Source organism: Panthera tigris, chromosome C1 (genome assembly GCF_018350195.1).
Source record: "Panthera tigris isolate Pti1 chromosome C1, P.tigris_Pti1_mat1.1, whole genome shotgun sequence".
NCBI classification, from domain to species: Eukaryota; Metazoa; Chordata; class Mammalia; order Carnivora; family Felidae; genus Panthera; species Panthera tigris.
In genome coordinates, this window is record NC_056667.1 from 119,060,462 (window position 1) to 119,083,867 (window position 23,406).

A 23,406-nucleotide genomic window follows, 5' to 3' on the forward strand; every position below is an offset into this window, starting at 1 on the left:
ATTTTTCCAGGTAACACCAACACCACTGTTAACAGCTGGTCACCCAGGCCTTGGGTCTCCACTCCGCTGCTGTGCTTCTCCACCCACTTCAGGGAACTATGTAAACGAAGTTGTTTACATCGCACCCTGGACCTCAAGAGTTGGAAACGTTCCGCTAAACTGCTGACTACAAACTCTAAGCCTAGGACCCTTCTTAGAAAAAACGTTTTTTACCTCAAGATGTGCAGTCCTTGTAGCTTACCTGATTCTTTCACACTGTCAGGTCAGCACTGCTGGTTCAACTTCCTTCTCCAATTTGCCTGGATCCCAAGCAAGACTCCTGATCTTTTGTCAGGAGCCTCCATTAATTTCTCACATGGCCGTTATGCCACGTCTTCCAACAAATTCCTAACTAGAATCAATCTCTGCCATCACAACTGCCCTAACTGCTGGGCTACTGAGCCCCCAGACACGGCATAACCAAGTTGACTGTTGGCTCCATGTCAAGTGTCTCATCTGGGGCCTCACTTGAGTCCTTGATGGACTCAAAACCGTCTAGAAATTCTTTCTTCATCTCTTGTCAGTCCCTGTGTCCATTCTTCATAGAGGCTGCCCAAACCTCCACCATCTTTCAAAGTCCTCTAGCTCACCTCAGCTCCCCTCGCTCATAATAAATGGCTTAGTATATGATCAGGCGTTTCCCAAATATCTTTTGAGAGCTATTAGTATACAATGAAATATTTTAAGTGTGAAGATACAACAGGTTAAGAAAAGCATTTTTCGGGGCGCCGGGGTGGCTCAGTCAGTTTGTGAGTTCGAGCCCCGCGTCAGGCTCTGTGCTGACAGCTCAGAGCCTGGAGCCTGCTTCGGATTCTGTGTCCCCCCTGTCTCTCTGCTCCTCCCCAACTCATGCTCTGTCTCTCTGTGTCTCAGAAATAAATAAACAGTAAAAAACACAAAAAGAAAAGCACTTTTCAACATAAACCATACATCTCCTTTATCTCTAAGGTTGGTTATTCCTTCCAACTGCACTTTACACTACCAGCTCTCCTGTCTGGAACTGCCTTCTGCTCTGGCTTGAACCACATCACTCTTCTCTTTCTCCTCCCACTTGTGACAACACCCTCCCCACCTCCTCCAACCCCTCTGCTAACATGCCAGCATGCCTCGGATCTGTCTCCCTTCACGGTAACATGCTCCCTAGGGGATCACACCCATGCCGACAGCTTCAAGGACCATGGACATATGCCAACAATGACCTCCCCCATTTACATCCGATAACCCAGACTCAACTATCTGACTGCTTATGACACATCTTTACCAGACGTCCCCGACACACCTGGACCTCAACTTATCAAACTAGACTCACTAACTTTACTCACTCATCTGCTTCCCTATATTCCTCTTTGCTTTACAGAAATGCCATCCACCTAGATTTCCAAAGAATAAACATTAAATCACACTTCCTCTTCCTTCACCTCCACGCTCACGTCATCAAGTTCAGATGACCTAGTCCAAAATGTATGCCAATGTTTCCCTTGCTCTTTGTTCCCCAAGTTACAATACCTCTCTGACCTCAAACATGCTCTTCATCTCACACGAATCCACACCAATGAGTGGCAATCTGGGCTGCACATTAAAACCGCCTACAGAATTTGTGAAGATCCTAAAGTGCGGGGCATACCACAGGCCAAAGATTTTAGAGTCTCCAAAGGTGGAAGCCAGGCATTAGCATTCTTTACAAATTTCCATATAATTCCAATAGGCAGCCAGATTTAAAATGTTTCCGGAACTGAAGATGTTGAGCGCACAGATTCAAAGTGCATAAACAGTGAGTTAAAAGTCTTCAGCATGATGGGAGCAGCGGGAAACCAGGAACCTAGACTTCTAAGGCCTGATAAGATGTTCTGGGAGAAAAGAGCAGACTCTTCCAGATGCACAAAGCTAGGACTCTGCTACACACAGACCATCACTGGAAGAACTACCTTCTGAAGAATACACAGTTTGATTCTTCAACAACGTGGGTTTGAGCTGCACGGGTCCACCTACACATGCATTGTTTTTTGATAAACAGAGTACAGTACTGTAAATGCATTTCTTCTTCCTTATGATTTTCTTAAGAACATTTTATTTTCTCTATCTTTATTACAAGAATACAGTATATGATACCAACTATTTATGTTATTGGTAAGGCTATGAGTAGTTAAGTTTTGGGGAGTCAAAAATTATACACGGATTTTCGACTGGGTGCGGGTAGCACCCCTACCCCCCACATTGTTTCAAGGGTCAGCTATACTCCACTGTGAGCCAAGATCAGAGAGGTATTTAATACTGACCAAGTCTGGATTCCACCTAGAAAATACAAGATGTGTGAATGTATGCACCACTGAGAGGTTCCAGTGACCTTAATAAAGGTAAAATCGCTCCATGCAAAGAAATACATTTATAACAAAAGTATTAGCAGGATTCTGGCTAGTTAACTGTTTTCTTGTGCTTTTGCAGAATTTAGTCTCAGTTTTCAAGCATTCAGTTTCCAGAACTTTAATAAAAGGAAGCAATGACAATGTAGCAATGTTAAAAGATGTTTACCACTTTCTTTCATTGCAAAAAAAAGATGTAATATATTCACATACTTATCAAAATATCAAAACAATTTTATTTTTGCCATCAATATCTTGTTTTCTAGATGATCTAAAAATAATTTAAGAATTCCAAAATGATAATCATTCAGTTCCTATAACACTCGACTTGGTTTCCTTTCATTATTTCTTAGCAAATTCAACCATACATGTTAATTTTATTAAATTAATCATCCGTATTAGATTCTAAGATTTACCACAGGGAAGAAAAAAAGACTCTTAACCAAGATGATAATTATATATTTAATACATCTTGCTTTTAACAGCAATTTTCAAAGTAAACACATCATAGACCTTATAACTTATTAAAGATTTATAGTGCTTACAAAGTTGATTCTAAAAATATACCTTATTTGTTCTAAATGAATAACATTATCTGGAAGATAGAATAATAAATTATAGTAGTATGTTTACCACCACTATAGTTAAGATTGTGTACATATATTCAATATGAAATCCTTTTAGGATTTTCTCACTTTCAGCCTTAAAACGTAAAAGCAGATTAAAGTTTGGCATACAAGATCTCAGACTGATAGCAATGGTTTTAAAACCAAAAATTACAAGATATCTAGTTGACGTATTATGAGAGCATGGGCACATGCACATACATTTTTACATGTACATCCTCTCTCTCACTCAACGCAGTGCGCGCGCGCGCGCGCGCGCGCGCGCACACACACACACACACACACACACACACACACACACAGAGTAAGCAGAAAGCTCCACCCTTTTGTATCAGACAACTGCCATCAATAAAAACTGGGAAAAATTTAACTAAAAATATGTTTAAACCACACTTACATGGTTCCAGGTGTTAGAAGGATATGCACAAAACTGTTATCAAGATCTTTAACATGCACAATATGCCATCTCAGTACATTCTTAAACAGGCTTAAACTACTCACTAATGGGCATATGAATACCTAAAAAGTGATGTGCTCATCCATTCCCCAGATGGCATTCCAATGATAATCAGTCACATGACCCAGCCTGGCTAATGTGGTTTGCTTTACAGAGCCCAACAGATTACAGAACCCAGGAGAATTAGAAACTTCATTTTGATCGGTTTGGGGTTTTTTGTGTGTTCCATGTGCAAAAGGAATGGGATTCTGTATCACAAATGACAATATCATTTAACACTTTGTGGCACTGTAAAAGGTCATTTTTGTATTTCTAAAACACATTCATTCCAGCTAAATTTCCCAATGGTACCTTCTTTTAATTATATATAGTCTCGCAGATTAGACTTAAAACAATTTAATGCTGATAACCTCTCCTGCTCAACACTTTTACCTCCAGTGTAATTCCTTTTTTGGACTCTCTCCAGTAATGCAGGTTTGAAAATGTTCTACAGACGTTCATTTTCATTATAAATTAAAACACCCAAAGCTCTCTGAGACAACATTAAAATAGAAACTAACCACACATTAGGGCACCCATAGCTCATACTGCTGTGATTAGAAAAATAAAAAGGCACAACAGTAAGCAAAAGAGAATATGCCAGCTTTCCATTTTTGTTTTTCTTTTTTTTTTTGGCTTTCCTCCTATTTTATTTCACTAAGTTTATTAACAGTTCAAGCATTCTTATACTCTGCATGACAATAACAGAATATTTTGGCACATCAACATTGTGATACAATATATGGTATGTTTAAAAAATTAATTTAAAAATTTCATCTATTAATGAACATGTTTTTAATGTAGTGCATATATATTTTATAGTTATTTAAGTCAAATACATAAAGGTTTGTAACTGATTTACAGATGAAGCAATCACAGATTGCAGTAATATATGCGTATGTGCATGTATATGCATATGAGCATATGTGTGTATGTATGTGTGTGTAAATATATACATATATATGTATATATACACGTATATACTTGTGTATATATACATATATATGTGTATATACATATGCATATACACACACACACACACACATACACACACACATACACACACACATACACACACACACACACACACACACACACACACACACACCTATACACCAATCAAGGGGAAAACTGCATCCTAGCAATTTTACAGTCTGACGTTTTGTTGGTATAGCTATCATGCCCTTTTCAGCTTGTTTTTCTGTACAAAAGATATATTTTTGCCTTCTTCATTCCTGATGAGATTTTTCTGCGATAACTTTACATTCATACTGTAAAAATTAAAAGGTTAAAAGGTTAACAGATTAAGGTTTATTTGGGATACCAATTTCCATATAAACTAAAAATTAATACTTTATTAACACATGCCCACTTTATTTGTCAAAGAATCTGAGAGTTATGCGATGATTTGAATTAAATGACAAATGTGATAGGGAAAAAGAAAGTTCACAGTCTAGAAGTGAAAGGAGACATAGAAAATGCAGGCAAAAGACAAGGTTACTGCATTTCAAGCAAATAACAACAGTATGATTCAGATCAATCTTACAACATGAAAGGAAGCAGAATGGGTTTCTTTGAGTGCTCAGTAAGGTGAATCAGCAAAGGAAAGGTCATGAACTTAATGACAGGACTGATACAGTGAATTCAGATAATATTTTCTCAAATAGCTTTACAATTTCAAGGAAAAAAATCTGTTACATTAGCAAAATCTTCTGGTCAAAACCGTTATTTTAAAAGTACAGCTATAGATGTACACCCACAATTCAAAATAAAGGAAACTAGGAGGCTTAAGATAACTGGGTGGCTAGATTATTAAAACGACAGTAACATAAGCCACTCAATTCGCCTAGCTGGCTACAACGATAAAAGTGACAGCACTTATTCATGAAACTGCTGTGGCCCTTGAATGCTTCTGTCTGACCCTTGCCATCTAGGACTGGGGTTATCGACAGTGTCCTTTTTCTTTTTAACTAAAATGATCAAACACCTTGATTTGCCAGAGATGGTCCTAATTGATAACTACTGAAGCAACACAGTCACTAGTCATGTCTCTTTTCACCTTTAAAATTGTCTCTTTGATGGAGTAGAAACCTATAGATTAGTTTTTTAAAATTAGAGGATAAGTCATAGCACCTTATCCGTAACACATTTTAGTTTTTCTGTCCAGTGGTTCCTCTGACTTCTAGTATGCTTGGTTTGGAGAAGACCTGTCTCTCATCTCAATAACAGATGAAATAAGCATCAGCTTACCATTGCCAGTTGTCGACCAATGTTTCCCATTGTTATGCCTCCAGCAAAAAATATACACGGTAACCAAGAGCGAACATAGAGAAAATCTGGAGATGTATATCTAGAATAATAGAAATGTTTTTAACAACCCACCGAGGAAGTACAATGACACTTATTAATGGAAATAAGCTGTTACTCTGTAAAGTGGCTAACCCAATTTTAAAAGCTCAATTCTGAAATCATTTGTCATTTATTTTAGGAAACAAGCACCAAAAAGAATACTTACTGATAAACACCATTATAGACTAGCAGTTGAGTGACCAAGGTTGCCAAGAAAGCGATTCCTACTCCAAGGCCAAAACCACTTCTAGATCTATCAAATGTCCACCACAGTCCAATGGAGAGTGCAGCCAGTGTGAGAGACAACTGTATGTTGTTATCAAAATCCACTTTCTGAGATCTGTGTTAAAGAATCATCTTAAAACTTGTAGCCACATAACACCACCTGTTCGTTTTCCTAAAAGATGTTCCTGTTGGGACGGGAGCTGATTGCTTATTCCAGAGCGTGGTCAGTCTTTTCATACAACATATTGACACTGGGTGATACTAACTCTCTCTGATATTTACTAAAGATACACAGAGCACATGATAATTTCATTAATAGATCCCACCTACCTGTAATTCCTAAAAAAAAAAAAAAAAAAAAAGAAAAAGAAAAAAAAAATAGCACTCTAACAGTCACAATTTATAAGATCAGACCCATTATTTGAGAAATGCTTTCTTGGCTAAAAATGTAACCAGAAGCCTCAGAACACAAGTATTGCTAAAGGAACATACTTTTGCTAAAAAAGAAACCAATATCACTTCTCAAACAGGTTCAGAATTACTTGAGAATCATACAAGAACTTGAAAATAGAAGAGTTGACAGCTATTTAACAGGGTACCACATTCTCTGTATGATTTACTGACAGACACATTTTATAATAATGCAGTTCAGAAACAAGAGTACCAAGGACACAGTATCCCTTTCTATTATGTCAACTGCTCTAGTTTTAATTTGTTGAGGATAAAGCCTTGAAGTGAACATTATCTTGCAACCTGCCAAGCTATTTTGGTGCCTGAGACTTTCTGGTATAGGACAGTTTGCTCAAATGATATTTTATTTCCGTCACCTACTTAAGCATCTATTCACAAATGTACGGCCCTTTTCTACTCCAAAATCTCTGGGCAAAACGAAGCTTTACAAATTCAATTTTCTCATTTCTTTGCTAGAGGATTACACTAAAGGAATTAATTTCAAGTATCATTAAAAGGGCATTATCTATGTCCCAAAGGCCACATCTTGGCACTATATCCAGCTCCCCAGGGGAGACTAGATATTTCGCCAAGCTAACTGGCCATGCTGCAACTAGAGAAGAGAGAAGAAGTTCAAAAAATGCATACAAAACTATTTCTTACTTCCTTTTGACATCCTGTTGTTTACCATCATCCCCCTTCCCCCACCACACCATCTGGTATCTCCAAAACCTGGAATTCAGGTTTGCTTAACTCCTCAGTATCCGAGGGCTATTGCTGGCCACTCCCTCAAGGTCATTTCTTGATTAGGCTTGACTTAACAAAAAACCTATAGTTTATTGTACGCTTTCTGGAAAAGCTTCCTTATTCTTTAGCAGGCATCATACCTAAAACTCCAAAGAAAAGGTTATATGCTCTGATTTTTCTATGCAATAAACATGCTTTTAAAGAGCAGAATTTGATATTAACTGAGTGCTACCTATGATAACTAAATTAACTTCATTAAGGGGCAAAGCAAAATAAGGTAAACAGGTAAAACACATTAATCTGAAAAATAGTACCATGTCATTTCTCAAATCTAAGGGACCTAATATCAAGTCTACGTTATAAATTTATGCTAAAATTTTGCAAACATTTTGGATTTTACTTAAAGGGCAGGCAGAACAGTTAAAAATTGCTATATTCAAGTGTTTCATTGACAGAGAAAGAAGATGACCAAAGCAAAAAATTTAAATTAGACATATAAAGGTTTTTAAATCCCAGAAAAGGCTATTTAAATGTCTCTATTCAAAAACACCTGAAACATCTACAGTAGAGCCATCTAATCTACCAGTTGGAGAGGAATTTACACGCTTATAGGGCTCTGGAATAGAAGAAGCAGCCCTTCATAGACTCAAGTCAGGATCTCCGGGATCCGGTCTCAGCTCTGTCCTAGCCTTGCGGTATGAATGCTTTAGCAAAGTACCCAACCCCTCCAGCTTTCATTTGTCTTACTATCTTTATAAAGAAAATGTAGAACTGGGTGATTTCTAGTTGTCCTCTAGATAGAATATTCCAGGAGTCTATCTTTTTAAACCCTTCTAATCACTAGATTTGTTTGTCATAAAATCCTAAATCTCAAAGATGTCACCAAGCTAAACATGTTAGGAAATTCTTTCATGTAAAAGGAAATGGGAAACCAAAATAATAACCGCCACTGAGGGCCTTCCAAATTCACAGAGCCCTATGGGCTAACACAATTGGGAAGAGAAAGGCTATGTGTTTGTGGAATCAAGGACCCTATCGCTTGCCTCCATTCCTCCTCCCAAGCCTTTCCAGAATACCTCAGTATTTTCTGTAAAAGACAAGGAATCTACCTGCCACGTGACCTCGCCTCTCTCCAGCTAACTGCCAGCCCTGAGCCTGGTACAGAGCCACAGGAGGGAACCCTGGGCAGCCTGGCCCGCATTCCACGCTCATCCCCGCACCAGAGCTCCTGCCCCTCCACTCTCTAAGCCACATCTTCTAGAAAAGGGATGACTGAACCAGCATGTCCCAGACTCTCTTTTACAAAGGAAAGTCAGGGGTGGGGGAGAAGAGAAGCAGGGAGGATGACAGGATAAAAACCTTATGAGGCCAAAAACGTTTGTTCTGGGGTTGACATTTTTCTCTGTGCTGTGGGGGAGAAGACAGTGGGGAGAAGGGAAACAGAGGCCACTTCACCCTTCTAGCAAGGACACTATAAAAATACTCATTCACGGGCGCCTGGGTGGCTCAGTTGGCTAAGCATCCAACTTCGGCTCAGGTCATGATCTCATGGTTCGTGAGTTCAAGCCCTGTGTCAGGCTCTATGCTGACTGCTCAGAGCCTGGAGACTGCTTCAGATTCTGTGTCTGTCTGTCTCTCTCTCTTTGCCTGTCTCTCACTCGAGCTCTGTCTCTCTCTCTCTCTCAAAAATAAACATTAAACAGATTTTTAAATAAAAAAACCCAAAAAAATAAAAATACTCATTCATCACAAAATAAATTGTCAGAATCCTTAAATGATCAAATTTTAAAAATATGTACCTTAGGCAAAAAAGTTCTTTTTGGTCAATGTCCAAGCTGAATATTTTCATTATGCCACCTTTAAGGACATTTATGTGGTTTGCTGGCATTGATTAGAACCAATAGATGAGTCTGACTTTTTCTGAAAAAATTACAGGTTCCTTAAGTTAGAAACAAACTAAAAAAAAAAAAAAAAAAGAAGCCAGCATGAAGCCACCACATGTCCTTCTTGGCAAGTCTTAAATGAAAAAAGAGGAAAGAAATCCTTTGAAAATGTACCTGTTTCAATCTCAGAGTTACCGAAACTATACGGAAGTAATGAAGTAAGCTAATTTAAGAAAAACATGCACAGTTTTTAAACATGAGAAGTTTCGAAATGATACTGAAGATGTAAATGAAAGGCTCTACCCCTCCCTGTAAGCCCACAGCTGCTCCTGTGATGTTTCAACAACACGGCACACATTCTTTTTCTGGCTAAGGAGACACAGCACAGTTTGACAACAGTGAAGTTGCAAGGGACTGTTTAACCTTTGGTTTGTTGGAGCTGCTTTGTGATTATGCATTTTGTTACAGCGGAAAGGATACAGCGCTGGCATGATTTATACCAACAAAGACGGCTACGCACCGCATCACACTGGACCACTCTCTTTTAAATTTATGTGGTTCTCCTAGATGCCTGTCAATGCAGGGGTATAATAACCCAATCACAGCTGTGGAAAAAAGGAGAAAAAAAAAAATTAAGTCATCTCCAATGCTATACCGGCAAAACTTAAGCTAAAAGAGCTACAACCCCCATAACCATTTGAAAGACTGTTTAAAAAGCTCTTCAAGTTACTTAACATCAATCACGGATATTTTTAAACTTACATCCCAAAAGAAAAAAGATACCACCGCTGAAGAAAGCGCTGTAAATGCTTACCACAGTATCCTCAACTGTAACTGGCAGAGCACCATTTCAGTGCATGATTCACAATTTAGCACTTTGCACTAGATGATTCATGCTACTTTTCTACTACTACTATCCCTGAGATTTGAAAAGCATCAAACCAGTTGGCAGTTAAGCAATGTTCTCTCTAAACTACATAACCATGAAACATGCTATATAATGCCACAAACTATCTAAAGCAAGCTAGAAGCGTAAACGCATATAATAAGCTCATCACACACACCGTGCTCGTTCGGATGGCGATGGCTGTCCTGCTACACAGATTATCTTAGTTCCTCCAGCTTGTCTCCTGCACCCAGTGCTGGGTCCCAACGTTCCCCTGCACCCTGGCCCTCTAATGAGACTCTAGGTCATATTGTCAAAACGGGGAAACTTACAACAGAAATCTACATTTGAGCCTCCTTCTGCACATAGAAAAAACTTAGGAAATATAATCTGTAAGAACTATAAATTTCAGTTAAAATTTAAATTTACTCTTAAAAAGATAAGGAGGAATGATTTTAGTACATTTCTTAGTTTTGGAAAAAACATCTTTAATGTTAACTGTGTAGTTATGAATAACTATGCAAAATGTCTATGATTGAGACTCAGAATACTTGCACCCGATTTTAAATTAAAATACTTGTCAAACTTCAACATTTTATTCATTTAATGGGAGAGGATTTTAAAAGCTAAGTCGGTCATTAAAAAAAGACCTTAATGAATCAAAACAGTCTTCAGCAAGTTATAAGGAAAATGTACTTTTACAGATTAAATTAAATAGGAAATAGCTAGGCAGCTTTGATTTGCTAAACTTCCTAAAAACAGAATGGATATGTTGCCATTAAGTTAAAGACACAACTGTTACAATAGTTGAAAGCATGTTTAGAAGGTCCAATGCTACCTATGATGTATCTTGAAATTACTGTACCAAGATCTGAGTGCCTGAGGACCAGGAACCCCTGCCTGGCCCGGCAGTGGCTAGCTGTACCTTAACAAATGATGCATCCAATCATTAAGGAAAAATGGAAATCAATTAATATCACAAATCGCAGGCTAGCAGACCAGTGGAGCAGTCTACCATCTGGAGGTGAGCTGCTACAATGATATATCTGTGTCCTAATCTACAAATCTGAAAGTGCTCTCCTGAGTTAGGCTTTTGCTGAGCATAGCGGGTTCGCAGACCATCAAGAGATTAACAACAAATTTCAGCCATGCAGACCTCCAAAATCTGTTAGTAAATTTAAAACTTTCATATCCTATTCCTATTTAAAAGGCTCGGCTCTAAAATCCTGTGAGGTTAACTGACAGCACTTCCAAATTTCTACAAAATTAAAATGGCACCAAGCATGCCTAACAGTTGAAATATATCTAAATGAATGTTACCTCTTTTTTTTTTTTTTTTTCTCAAGGGGTCATGAAACTAACAGCTCATATCATTCCTCACTCTCACTCTCCCTCTCCTCCCTCTGCCTGTTGCTGAGTGAAATCAACTAAGATCAGGCATTCCAAGTCAATTTTCCTCAACAGCTGATGCCATAGGTAAAGAATTATCACATAGAGAATACTGACGTGTGTGCAAAGAAATAAGTAAAATTGACTAGATTTGTATGCATGTGATGTCAGACTCACAAGGGAGAGACAACTGAGGAGAGAAAGCAAAAACACAAAAAGGAATTTAAACTGCCACGCTGCCAACCTTGGGATTTGCCAATAAAAATCAAATCCATTGAGTATGCATGGTTCTCGGATGCTCCCTGAGAAGGAGAATTCAAGGAAGCCTGTCACTTCCCATTAAATGTCTTCTTCCTTCCCTTTAAATAAAGGCATGGCAGAGTCTGATCACAATATCTACAGCTCAGTGAGGCTCCACTGTTTGAGAGCTCAGCAGAAGTATGTCTGGGCCTCTTTTCCTCTTTCTCCACTTTCTTATCCTAACAAGAGAGACCGTTAAAATCGTGCCAGTGTAACATTACATGCAAACATCATCCTGCTTAATCGCAGGGTTCTCTGATGCAAACTAACACTGCTTGGGATAGATTTAAGTTATTTCCCAGGGACCAGTTACAGCCTACCAAGCCAAAACCAGAATAAGTTTGTAAGACATCAATATTAAGTCATCATGTTTTCTGGATGGAAGTGTGTTTAATTCAGTGATACACTACAAGGGACAGTGAAATCAAATGTTTTGCAAGGAAAGGGGGCTGAAAAAACAAAGCCACTGAACGAGATAGACTTTCATGGAAAACAGCTACAGGATAAGCAACGTTCCATTCAATAAATACTTAAGCTCCCATAATGTGTCTCGTTCTTGACGTTTGCTGGGGATTTGAAAAGAAAAAAGAGCAAAACACGATCCCAGCCCCAAAGTGATCACAGCAACAATTCAATACAGTAATACGTTAGGGGTAGCACTGACAGTGCCTGGTGGGGGCCCAGTCCTCTCTTGGCATGTGCTGAGGGAAAGTGGGGTGCTGAGGTTTCAGGAAAGCTTCACAGAAGAGGTGGCCCTGAGGCAGCAGCGCTCAGCAGGTCAGCGTGTGGAAAGGGCTTTCTAATCCAAGGGAAGCATTTGAGGAAAAGCACGGAAATTGCCAAATACCCACTATCACCTGCAAGTTGTAAGCTTCATGCAAAAAGGGAGCTTCAGAAAGCCTCAGAGGAAGATGAAAGTCGGCAAGGGCCATATCAGAGACTTCACCCTGCAGACACTGGGGAATCAGGAAATAATGCCATTGAGTTTGAACCAGATCTGGTTTGAACCAGATAGAGCGTGTAGGAACACGCTCCTACAGTAGCACCAAGTGCACCACACAGGACGGGGTAGCAGGCAGAGTTCAAAATCAGAAGCCAAAAAGGAAAAAATTGAAAATTCCCATCAGACTGGTAGAGGGCCTGCCTGGACCAAGAAAGAGACGGAGGAAACACAGAAGTTGGACACTTGGAGGTAAGAGCGGGAGAAGTCTTGCGGAGCTCCCTAGGAACTGGGTAAACGACTGCCTGGCCAACCTGGAAAGATTTGTTTTTTCTTTTTACATTAGACATTAGCTTCATAGGTTTGAACATAATTTGGTTACTTAGGATATTTCGAGTCAGTTTCTCCAGTTAATGTTACTCACACAATGATGGTTATCTTTTTCCTCTATTCATTCTTCAGAAAGATTCCTTTGCAGCCCTCGGTAACATTCAAGAGGTTTCTAACTGATTCTAACGCACTGCACACACAGAGAAGTTAATCAGCTTGAAACACCAGCCATTATTAAATTAAAAAATAGAGAACCATAAAAAGGAAAATGAGAGCAAAGGCAATTTACGAGACTTCTCTACTGGGTGTCCCTCTAGAAGCATGGCTAGCCAATTTTCCGGCACTGTGTTATAGGGAAAGGTAGCAAATAACCAGGGGCCCTTTGGTTTGCATGTACAAAGTGGTGATTCTGGAGAACCTCCAGAAGGGAGCTCAATCTATGAATATTGTTGGACAGGAAAATGAAAGTACAATTTTCAGTTTTTCTGACTTAAGATGGTTAAGAACCTAGAGAGTTTTGAAAATGCATTCCAGCACATGTACAGAAAAACATATACATACTTTGAACACATGTCAACTTGTACACGCTATGTTTCTTATACCACTGACTTTTTATTTCCTTGATACTTTCCCTAAAATTGGGGGCAGGAGGGGCAGAAATCCATTTTCTACCTTTGGCAACTTTCACAAATCTGGTACTTTGCTCTCATTTACTAAATACCATGACCTACCCAACAAAATCAGTAGCAGGGTTAACTGGAATCTAGATTTCCAAATGCCTCTCTACCTTCACTTGCTCAGTTACCTCGTGGAATGCACTGCTTTCAGAAGAAACACTTAAGCAAGAAATGTAAGTGTAAATACCCCTAACGGAGAGCTGTGAAGTTTGCAAGTGTGACAAACCTAGTGGCTGGGGAAAGGAAGGAAAGCAGGGACAAAGTGACTGAAATGCAGCATTAACATTTGGAATCTTCTTTCCTAAATACGAGTTTGTGGCAAAAGTGCCCACACCACAGCGGGGGACACAGCCCCTGGTCCTCTCCTTAATGGAGGTACAATGAAACCTCAGTCAAGTTCACTTGCCCCCCCGCCCCCACACACCCCCCCATCCACGAACATACATCACACAACACTATGTTCCATCCAAGCCTAGCGCTTCATCTGCAAGCTTCAAAAGAGACACCCTGAGGAGAGGGAAGTGTGAGTAGCTTTCTCTTCCCCTTCTCCAGCATGTGACATCTGACCTAGCTGCACCACTCACTGGTCCTCAGACCCTGGGCTCACGGATACCCTCTCTTTATCTCAGGTTCCTCATTCCCCCAAAGGAGGCACAATGCCAAAATATCACTCCCAAAGTTGCCCTACACATCCCTGGGGTTAAGGGATGTGCCTAGCATGTGAGGAGGCATTCAATAAGAATTTCTCTCCCCTGACCTTCCTTTTGTCTATCCTGAAAAGATGTGTTCTTCCAAGTCCCAAAGAGCTTCAATTAGTAGCCAGACAGCAGCTATACCATAGGAGAAAATAAGCAAACCAGGGGTGCCTGGGTGGCTTGGTCAGTTAAGCGTCTGACTCCTGGTTTTGGCTCAGGTCATCTCACAGTTCAGGACATGAACACAGCGCGTTGGGCTGGGTGCTGACAATGTAGGGCCTGCTTGGGATTCTCTCCCTCCTTCTCTCTGTCCCTCCCTCCCTCTTTTTCTCTCTCTCAAAATAAATAAATAAACTTAAAAAAAAACTAGAAAAAGATGGTGGGAAAACTTAATTTTTGTCTTTTGAGTTTAGATGAAAGAAAAGAAAATATATGAGGGCTAGTAGATATGACAGAGAATGATAAAATATAATTTTGCTTTCTCCTGTATTTGGACTAGTTTGCCTATTCTCTCAGAAAACGTAACGATCTTGGGGCCACTAAGAATCTCTGCCTTTACAAACCTTAATGTGAATATTGTGATAGCGACATCGATTCATAAACCACACTGGAACCTTACGACAAAAATGCCCTTCAATCCATGCAATTGTCCACTAGATTCCACGAGGTCATTCTAAAACATCTCACACCTAACTCCTCACTCTTCAACCTCCAGCTCTGGGATGGACGTCAAGAAGGATCTACATTATACTGCAAAGTGTCGCTGATATTAAATATGAGACACCAAGTGGACGTTCCAAAAAGCAATTTCTCTCTCGATCAGAATTTTCTTCTACCACACAATGATGGCTCCCTGCTATCACTTTCTTTTTTATTATTAATCTATTGGTCTCCGTCATTGGAAAAAGCTAAAGAGTATCCATTATGGAAGCTCGGTATTACAAAGGCTTTCTGAAATGCTCCACCTTATTCATTACACATTGTCCACCAAAAAAGATCTACAATAACTCCTGAAATAGGATAACAATTTTTAAGCAAAGAGAATCTACCTTACATATCTCTTTAAGTATTCTCTATTCTTAAGCTACATCTGAAACCAAGATACCAAGAAGAAAGCATGTCCAAAAATCTAAAAAATAATAACATGAAGCTTTAATTTTTTTTTAAGTTGATTTATTTACTTTGAGAGCTGTGCACACACACACTCAAGCGGGGGAGGGGCAGAGAGAGAGGAGCAGAGAGAAAGAATTCTGAGCAAGCTCCACACTGTCAGGATGCGGGGCTCAAACCGACAAACCATGAGATCATGACCTGAGCTAAAACCAAGAGTCAGACGCTTAACTGACTGAGCCACCTAGCGCTCCGAATTTGGGTGATTTTGAAAGTAAATTATTGCCCACATGAAGCTTTAAACTTGAATACAACTAATCCATCTTTAAAGTTTTCATCTACTTCAAAAACAAGGCCATAACATACACAGATCCAACCCTTCAAACCAAACAGTGACAATGATCATCAAAATAACTCAGAGTAAGACTTAATATGAGGTGGGTTGAAGAAAGGATAAAATTAAGAAGTTAAAAGCCTCAACCTGAAGGCAAGCAAGATTTGTTTTAGGATTAAATTTTTTTTTTTTTAATGTTAATTTATTTTTGAGAGAAAGAGAGAGACAGAATGCGAGTGGGGGTGGGGGGGCAGAGAGAGAGGGAGACTCAGAATCCAAAGCAGGTTCCAGGCTGCGAGCTGTCAGCACAGAGCCCGATGCGGGGCTTGAACCCACGGACCACGAGATCATGACCTGAGCCGAAGTCGGACGCTTAACCGACTGAGCCACCCAGGTACCTCTTAGGATTAAGTTTTTAATGTTCACAGGTCAGACAGAAATCAGACACGCTGGTACCTACCCAGTGATTCCATTTACATTACATTACGTTGTCCTTACTAATCTAAGGACAGAAAGATCAGTGGAAGCCTGAGGCTGGGGGTGGGGAATGGACTGCAAGAGGGCACAAGAGAGTCCGTGGGTGACGGAAATGTGCCACAGACGGGCTGTGGTGGTGGGTCACACAACTGCACGCATTTGCCTAAACTCATCAAACCACTCATTTAAAACGGGTCTGCCGTACTGCATTTAAATTAAAGCCAGGAAAAATAAGTCCTGCTCAGACAACATCAGAACTCATGTGCCCTGCTTGCTTCCTTTCTAAGCATCACAGAAGCAGCCTACACATACCTGAGGCTGTGCCACAGCAGGGCGGCACCCACCACGCTGAAGAAAAGATGCTCGCGATCACGTCGGGCGGAAAGAGCGTCACATTTCTCTGAATCTGAAGTAAATTTAACACTAATGCAAGAAACACTCCAATAAAAAACAGCACCACTCCACGAATCATCAAGTTCACGCTCCTGCTAGTGATAGATGAAATATAGGGGCCGCGCTTTTTGGGCCCAGGCGACTCTGTCTTTCCTTCTGCCATGGTTTCATAAGTTCAGTAAACCGGCAAGACAAAAAAAAAAAAAAAAAAAGCCTTCCCAGTGGAAAAACCAAATGTCTGTGAATCGAAGCAGACCGGTGATCCTACAGTTACAGCATCTTGTCCTAAAAGAGGACCTACCAGAAATCCTGCAAGAGATAAGAAACAAGAAATCAATGTTTGTCTAATAAGTGATCCTGCAATTTTTCTGATTTCAATACTAATTAATTTCAAAGTACTAATAATGAAATGACAAGCTTATATATTTATGTAAATTAGTTACTTACTGAATAAGAAGTGACTTAAAAAGGATTTTTTAGGCATGATGTAATAAAAAAGTGTTTTTTTTATTTACCTGTATTTATATATTTACCAGGACAGAACAAGTGACCTGTGAGGCTCACAGGTTAGATGAATAATAAAAACAACTTGCCCCACCTCGGAGAAGAGCAGAGCAGGGTACCTGAGACAGTACCACCAGAGTCTGGAAGATTAAAATCCAGGTTTCTGTTTCTTCTACCTAAATCTCCAACCCTATCAGTTACAACAGATGGGCCTGGAGATTTAGGTAAAAATCTGTATACTTTACAAACGATAAAAGAATTAACATATAACATCAACATATTCTGACTGAAAATTGTGTAATGCCCACAATAACATGTGACTTGCTCATGAGGATGACCTCCCAAGGGGAACAACATGACCTGTTTTACTGTTTAACGCTTATGTATTTGAATTTTCGTGCAAGAGCATCTTACAAAACACAGACCACCACCCACTCACCTACATACACATCAAGCACAGAAACCAGACCTGGCCTGCCCTCGGCAGGCCACAGCTGTGTCCCACCCCTGCCTGGACCCAGTCAGCCCTGATTGCAACCCCAGGAGCTTTTGTGATAAATCTTTAATAGGAAGCAGAAGAAAGGACACGAAGAAAATGAAGGGTAATCCATGGCTGGACTCCAAGGAGTCTGAGCCACACGGCTCTTGACTCCCAAAGCTTAGAACTGTGCCAGCACCATCAGTCTAGGTATCTGTTCGTCCAACCAAAGCGATCTTTCCTTTGTGTGTGGCAAATAACATCTGATGCAAAGTGATCTTTCCTTTGTGCGTGGCAAATAACATTTGATGCATTCTATGAGCAAACAAAACCCATGTGTAAACTGGGTACTAGGGAGGGGGTGCTGACCTTAGAAATAATCAGTGTAGGGGCACCTGGGCGGCTCAGTTGGTCAAGTGTCTGACTCTTGATTTCTTCTCAGGTTGGGATCCCTGGGTTGTGGGATTGAGCTCCACATCAGGCAGGGTGCTGAGCGTGGAGCCTGCCTGGGACCCCCTCCCTCTCCCTCTGCCCCTCTCCCGCTCACACGCATGGGCACGCACGCTCTCCCCGTCTTTCTCGTAAAAGAAAAAAAAAATTCAGTATGAAAATGAGAATATCTGTGAGTCCTAGTAACTTTCACAGCCTATCAGTTCCATGTGATTAACACAGACAAAAGACGTTTTTTTTTTTTCCCTGAACCTCTGCCACATCCAAAGCTCTGTGCCCAACACTCACAGAGGGAGTTCTGTCCTCAAACTAGTCCTCACAAACCTAACTTGGTCTACAGCATAACTGAGCTCTACAGCTTAGAGGACTACAGAAAGCAGTATGTATTATGGCTGATTCATGGGAAAATATACTCCAATACCAACTCAAAAGTCTAGAAAACACCTCCTGATCCACTTTTGCAGACTCTTCCTTGCTGTCGTATCCTGCATATTAGCATGCCATATGTTCTCTTTACTTTTGCCAAGGTGTTCAGTAGCCACAGAATTCTTCATCATCATCATGGTCATGATTACTGATATAGCACCCACTGATGGAGGGCCTACTCCATGCCAGACATAGTTAGCTCGAACCTTCAAAATCATCCAAAGGTTAAGTATTACCATCCTCATTTCACAAATGAAATACAAAGTCAAAGAGATTTAGCAAAACTTGCTTATCGTCACATGACATGCAGTATCAGAACTGGAATTTTACCTTAGGTAGGACTCCAAAGCCCATCATCCTCTTCCCTCTAAACCCTGAGTCCCATTCCAGCCCAACTGCTCAGACTTGTTTTTCAGCACATGGATACATGTAAGGGTATTTGGTCAGTTAAAAGATGATAGACATGGAAAAACTAACTCAAGTGTAAGAGATTGTCAACATAAGTGGGCAACTGTATACTAGCACAAAGATCGTAAGTGTACCAATGTCTTGAAATGTCCTTTACATCAAGGTGTGAAAAGATGTTTCCAAGAAGAAAAAATCCTATGGCCAGTTTGCATACTGTGTAACACCAACGTTTACTGTGTAAGTTCCTTCACTTCCCAGACTTCCAGCAGACACAGTAACCCACCCCAGCTCCTGCTGTTAAAACAGCCACTCGAGCACAAAGAGTGTATATACATTTTAAGTGGCCCCAATTCCTCTAGCAAATCATTTGTTTATGTCTGTGCTTTTTCCAAAAGCGAGTTAATGGCAAAGCATATGTGGCATTGAATTATGTTTCCAAAAGAGCAAAATAACTTCAGCTTTAAAAAGCGTTGTTCAATTGTGCCAGGCTCAGCTCACAATCACCAGTGTTTGTCAGAGGGCACTGGCATTTTGGGCAGGACAATTCCTTGTTGTGTGGAACTGCCCTAAGCATTGCAAAACACTTAATGTCCCTGGCTCGTCCCCACTAACTGCCAGCGCATGCCCCCTCCCCCACTTGAGACAACCAAAAATGCCCCTACGTAGATTTCCAAATGCCCCCAGAGGGCAGTGCCCTCCCACTAAGAGCCACCATTGCTACAGACTATTTCCTCAAGCTAGAGACTTTCTAAACTATTTACGTGATTCTACCATAGACGTTTATTCAACCTTCCCTGGCAATGCTTGTTTGTAGTCTCCTACTTCACCCCAAAAGCATTCATTCTTTAAAAGTAACACAGTATTTGTTTGGTGTTTGAGTGTTTTTTAAAAGCTAATATTTTGGGGTGCCTGGGTGGCTCAGTCGGTTGGGCGGCCGACTTCGGCTCAGGTCATGATCTCGAGGTCCGTGAGTTCGAGCCCCGCGTCGGGCTCTGTGCTGACAGCTCAGAGCCTAGAGCCTGTTTCAGATTCTGTGTCTCCCTCTCTCTGACCCTCCCCCATTCATGCTCTGTCTCTCTCTGTCTCAAAAATAAATAAACGTTAAAAAAAAATAATTAATTAAAAGCTAATATTTTAAAAATCCAAGAAGCTGACTTTGATGACTATATAATAATATAATAGTATATAATTACTGGAGACAAAAATAAGAGAGTGCTTTAGAATCACAGTATCCTAAAATTTAAGAAACAGAAGGGAACTGAGAGACCATCTCTATTCTAGGGGGTATGTCAGCCTGATGCAAAACAAAACAAAAGAGTTGTGTGTGTGTGTGTGTGTGTGTGTGTGTGTGTGTGTGTGCGCGCGCGCGCGTTTTTCTGCAGAGTTCCACAATTTATACCAAGTACTCAAAAAGTCGATGATCCAAAAGAAAAGTTAAGAACCAGTGATCTAACAGTTTTCTCATTTTACCAGCATAGCAAATGAGACCCAAAGTGGTCAAATGAGGGGACAAGGTCAAGACTGTACTACTGGATCTTGCTACCATGGATGTGTAAAGCGTACTCCTGGAAATGACCAGACTCATCAAAGGGATAAGAAATTCCACAAGCTCACTCACTCCCTACTATCCAATAGCTAAGTTCCTAAAAAAAAAAAAAAAAAAATGCTGTTTATAGTATCAGTCACACAACAGGGAAGTGAGTTATTTAAATTAAAGCTCTTGGAATTAAGTATCCCCCAATTTGTTTACTTTTACGTAAAGTTCAGTTTTCTGATTACATATTGGAATTTTTTTTCAAAACAAAATGTACCTATAACTTTAAATATTACTGTTACATCAACGATAAATTTGATTCTTCACCAATTTTTTTTTTAAGTCTAGATTTGAAAACTTTAGATTACTCAACAAGTAATTTGCTGATCAGGGAAGAAGTCTTTGGTATAAAGGTTTAAAGAACAGTCACTCAACAGATCCTCAACAATAATCCTGGTAAGTAGGCAAGCGTATTTAATCCCCATTTTACAAAACAAAAAATGTTAAGTAACTTTCTGAGATCATAACACTGTATCCTAGGTAGTATCAGGACTAGCGCTCTCCCCCACCTCCCCAACACTCTGGCTTCACGTACAGTTCTTTCTCATTTCACCACACTGCCCCATCTACGAACATCATACAAAAACAATCCGTGTGCCACACAAGTGGCAGCTTTTAAAGTCATACTGATAAATACTGTTAATACCAAAACAATGCGTGGGTTTTTTCCCAAAAATTAACAAAGAAAAATCTCCCACGGTACATAAAAAGCTTTTAATCTTCCTTGAGTCCTGACCTACAGTTTCTATAAAGTACACTACCGAACAAAAAGAAAAATAGTTCAGACAGTTTAGATACATCAATAACAAATCATCAAAACTGGAAAAACATTAGTTCAGGTATATGACTGCCTGTCATATAATAAAATTAAATCACTACTGCACATCTTTTGCATCATGTGCTCTCTTAATTATAATGGCATTCTCAACATAGAATGAGCATAAACATCAAGAAAAACACACTTACATCAATGCAAAAGTTTAACTCTCCTTAAATAAAAGCACACGGATGTGAATCATAGTCCAGGGACACTAAAACTTGAGAAAGACAGACATGTGTGCCTTGAAGACACTGCGATTCATCTTTCCTTTCTACGTCAACATCCAAACACAGAAACCATTAATCAGGCAGCACTCACATCCCATTACTACTTTTAAATGTCAAATCTCAGTCATTAAAAAGGTTACACTGTCATTTGGGAATAATTTTCTGATAACGATGAAAACAACTGGTCTCCAAATTTCTGAACTACATTTTATCCTCTCCTTTACTGCCCGATCCACACTTATATAAAAGCAACAGTTGTCAGTTTAAAAAGAATCAACCCCTTTCCCAAATGTACACGATTCACTGTTTGGTCACTTTATGTCAGATGTGTACTGAGAAGTACAACAAATCACACTCGTCAACGGAATGTCCAGAGAAAGAATCAAAGGGGGAAAACAGGAAGAGTACGTGACTAATATTTTTCTGTGGAGATCCCATAATTCAGGGAGCCTATAATCCCTTCACTCATTTTCACTCACTGGATGGCAATCAGAGCCAAGCGCCAACGTTGGAAAACAATCTAGCCACTGCCTGCTTGGCTGCCTTCATTCTTCCTGTACTTAGGACTGGAGCACGCCTTCCCCTGCAATCTTCAGCTCCATCGCAATACTGATCTGGGCCAGTTTCCGTGGCGCAGCTGTCCAGTCTACCCATTCCTTCTTAAAGCATCTCCTCATCAATCCTACAAAATAGTAAGCTCTTCATGGTGTATTTTCCTGGGCTAGGGAGCTACACCATACTTTCATAACTTTTTCCCAACACTAACAGGGCATGGGGTCACGATCACTTGTTTTATTAGCACACTTCTCCCCACCCCCCTCCTCCTCTCCTATCATCCACACCGCTTTCCTTTTCCAGATTGCCAATCCCCACTGAGCAACCCTAAAATCCCAGTAACTATCACCAACCGACTTCTACGTCCTGACAAGAGTTCTCTCTGCATTTACCCACACACGTACTCCAAAGGTGTCCAATTCCAATCCAAAATGCCAAAGTCCCACTCCTCAACCCAATATCAACACATCTTTCTGCGGATTCTAAACTTACTACAAAACCTACCTTTTGGATCCATCCCCTTCCCAAACCTGAGTCTCTCTGGCTACAAGCTTCCCAAGTCCTGACAGCTCTATGCTTGACAGCTCGCCGACCTCCACCCTCATCAGATCTCCAGGGTCGCCCTTCGCGGCGTCCTCCAGCCTTCTTTCCTCTCGGACACTCTTCCACTGTCCGGGGAGCTTGGGCCTCTCCTATGACCTCCGCCCGACCCCGCTTGTCCCCTTCCGCACCTCCCCGACCCTTCTCCAGGTAAGCGGAGCCCCTTGCCCTTCAGGCCCCATCTGTGGTCCTGGCTACCCGCATCTGCCAGCAAGGTTCCCAGGATGCAAAATCACAAGCAGTTCCTCTCCCCGAAGGCCATACCCCTCCCCAGGCCGCTTCCCTCAGCACCAAGTCCCCCGCGCTTCGCAAGGGTACCCCAACTCACCCCCGCCTCCGCCATCTTCTGGGACCGGCTCCCGCCCCCCTCCGGCTCTTCCTCCTCCCCTCCCACAACTCCGCCCGACCTCCACTGCGCCTGTGCCGTCGACGAGGAGGTGCTCCGACGATCGGGGCAGAAGAACTTCCGGTTCCTACCGGCACCAGTCGGTGGGCCCGCGAGACGGGGCAAAACGGCTTCCGGTCTTCGCGCAATCCGAGGCCGCTGGTAGGCGTGGACTGTTTAGACGGTGGGAGGTGGCTGGGTCAGCTGTTGTTTGCTGCTCAGGCCACCGTGAGTTGTGATGAGTCTCCAGACC

General features: G+C 40.8%; 1 protein-coding gene across 2 annotated transcripts; it reads right to left on the reverse strand.

Annotated features, from left to right (window-relative positions):
• Nucleotides 1-2,166: 2,166 nt before the first annotated feature.
• On the reverse strand, nt 2,167-23,170 carry INSIG2 (insulin induced gene 2). 2 transcript variants are annotated; one of them, XM_042994279.1, is made up of 6 exons: nt 23,097-23,170; nt 16,626-17,015; nt 9,656-9,780; nt 6,037-6,203; nt 5,772-5,871; nt 2,167-2,331 (listed from the first exon to the last, which is right to left on the reverse strand). In XM_042994279.1, exons 2-6 carry the CDS (start codon nt 16,867-16,869, stop codon nt 2,305-2,307), a joined length of 663 nt encoding a protein of 220 aa, XP_042850213.1. In that variant the 5' UTR covers nt 16,870-17,015; nt 23,097-23,170; the 3' UTR covers nt 2,167-2,304. The 2 variants fall into 2 exon arrangements, with proteins under 2 accessions (XP_042850213.1, XP_007091206.1); XM_007091144.3 differs by lacking the exon at nt 2,167-2,331 and adding an exon at nt 4,569-4,792 and having other exon boundaries at nt 23,097-23,169.
• Nucleotides 23,171-23,406: the final 236 nt, after the last annotated feature.

Excerpts from the sequence above, each read along its gene's own strand:
- INSIG2 (XM_007091144.3), bottom strand. The coding sequence starts at position 16,869 with ATGGCAGAAGGAAAGACAGAGTCGCCTGGGCCCAAAAAGCGCGGCCCC. Across the intron at positions 9,781-16,625 it reads CTGCTGTGGCACAGCCTCAG|CTGTGATTGGGTTATTATAC; the intron begins GTATGTGTAGGC and ends TTTTTTCCACAG. Across the intron at positions 6,204-9,655 it reads GTATAAATCATGCCAGCGCT|AAAGTGGATTTTGATAACAA; the intron begins GTATCCTTTCCG and ends CACAGATCTCAG.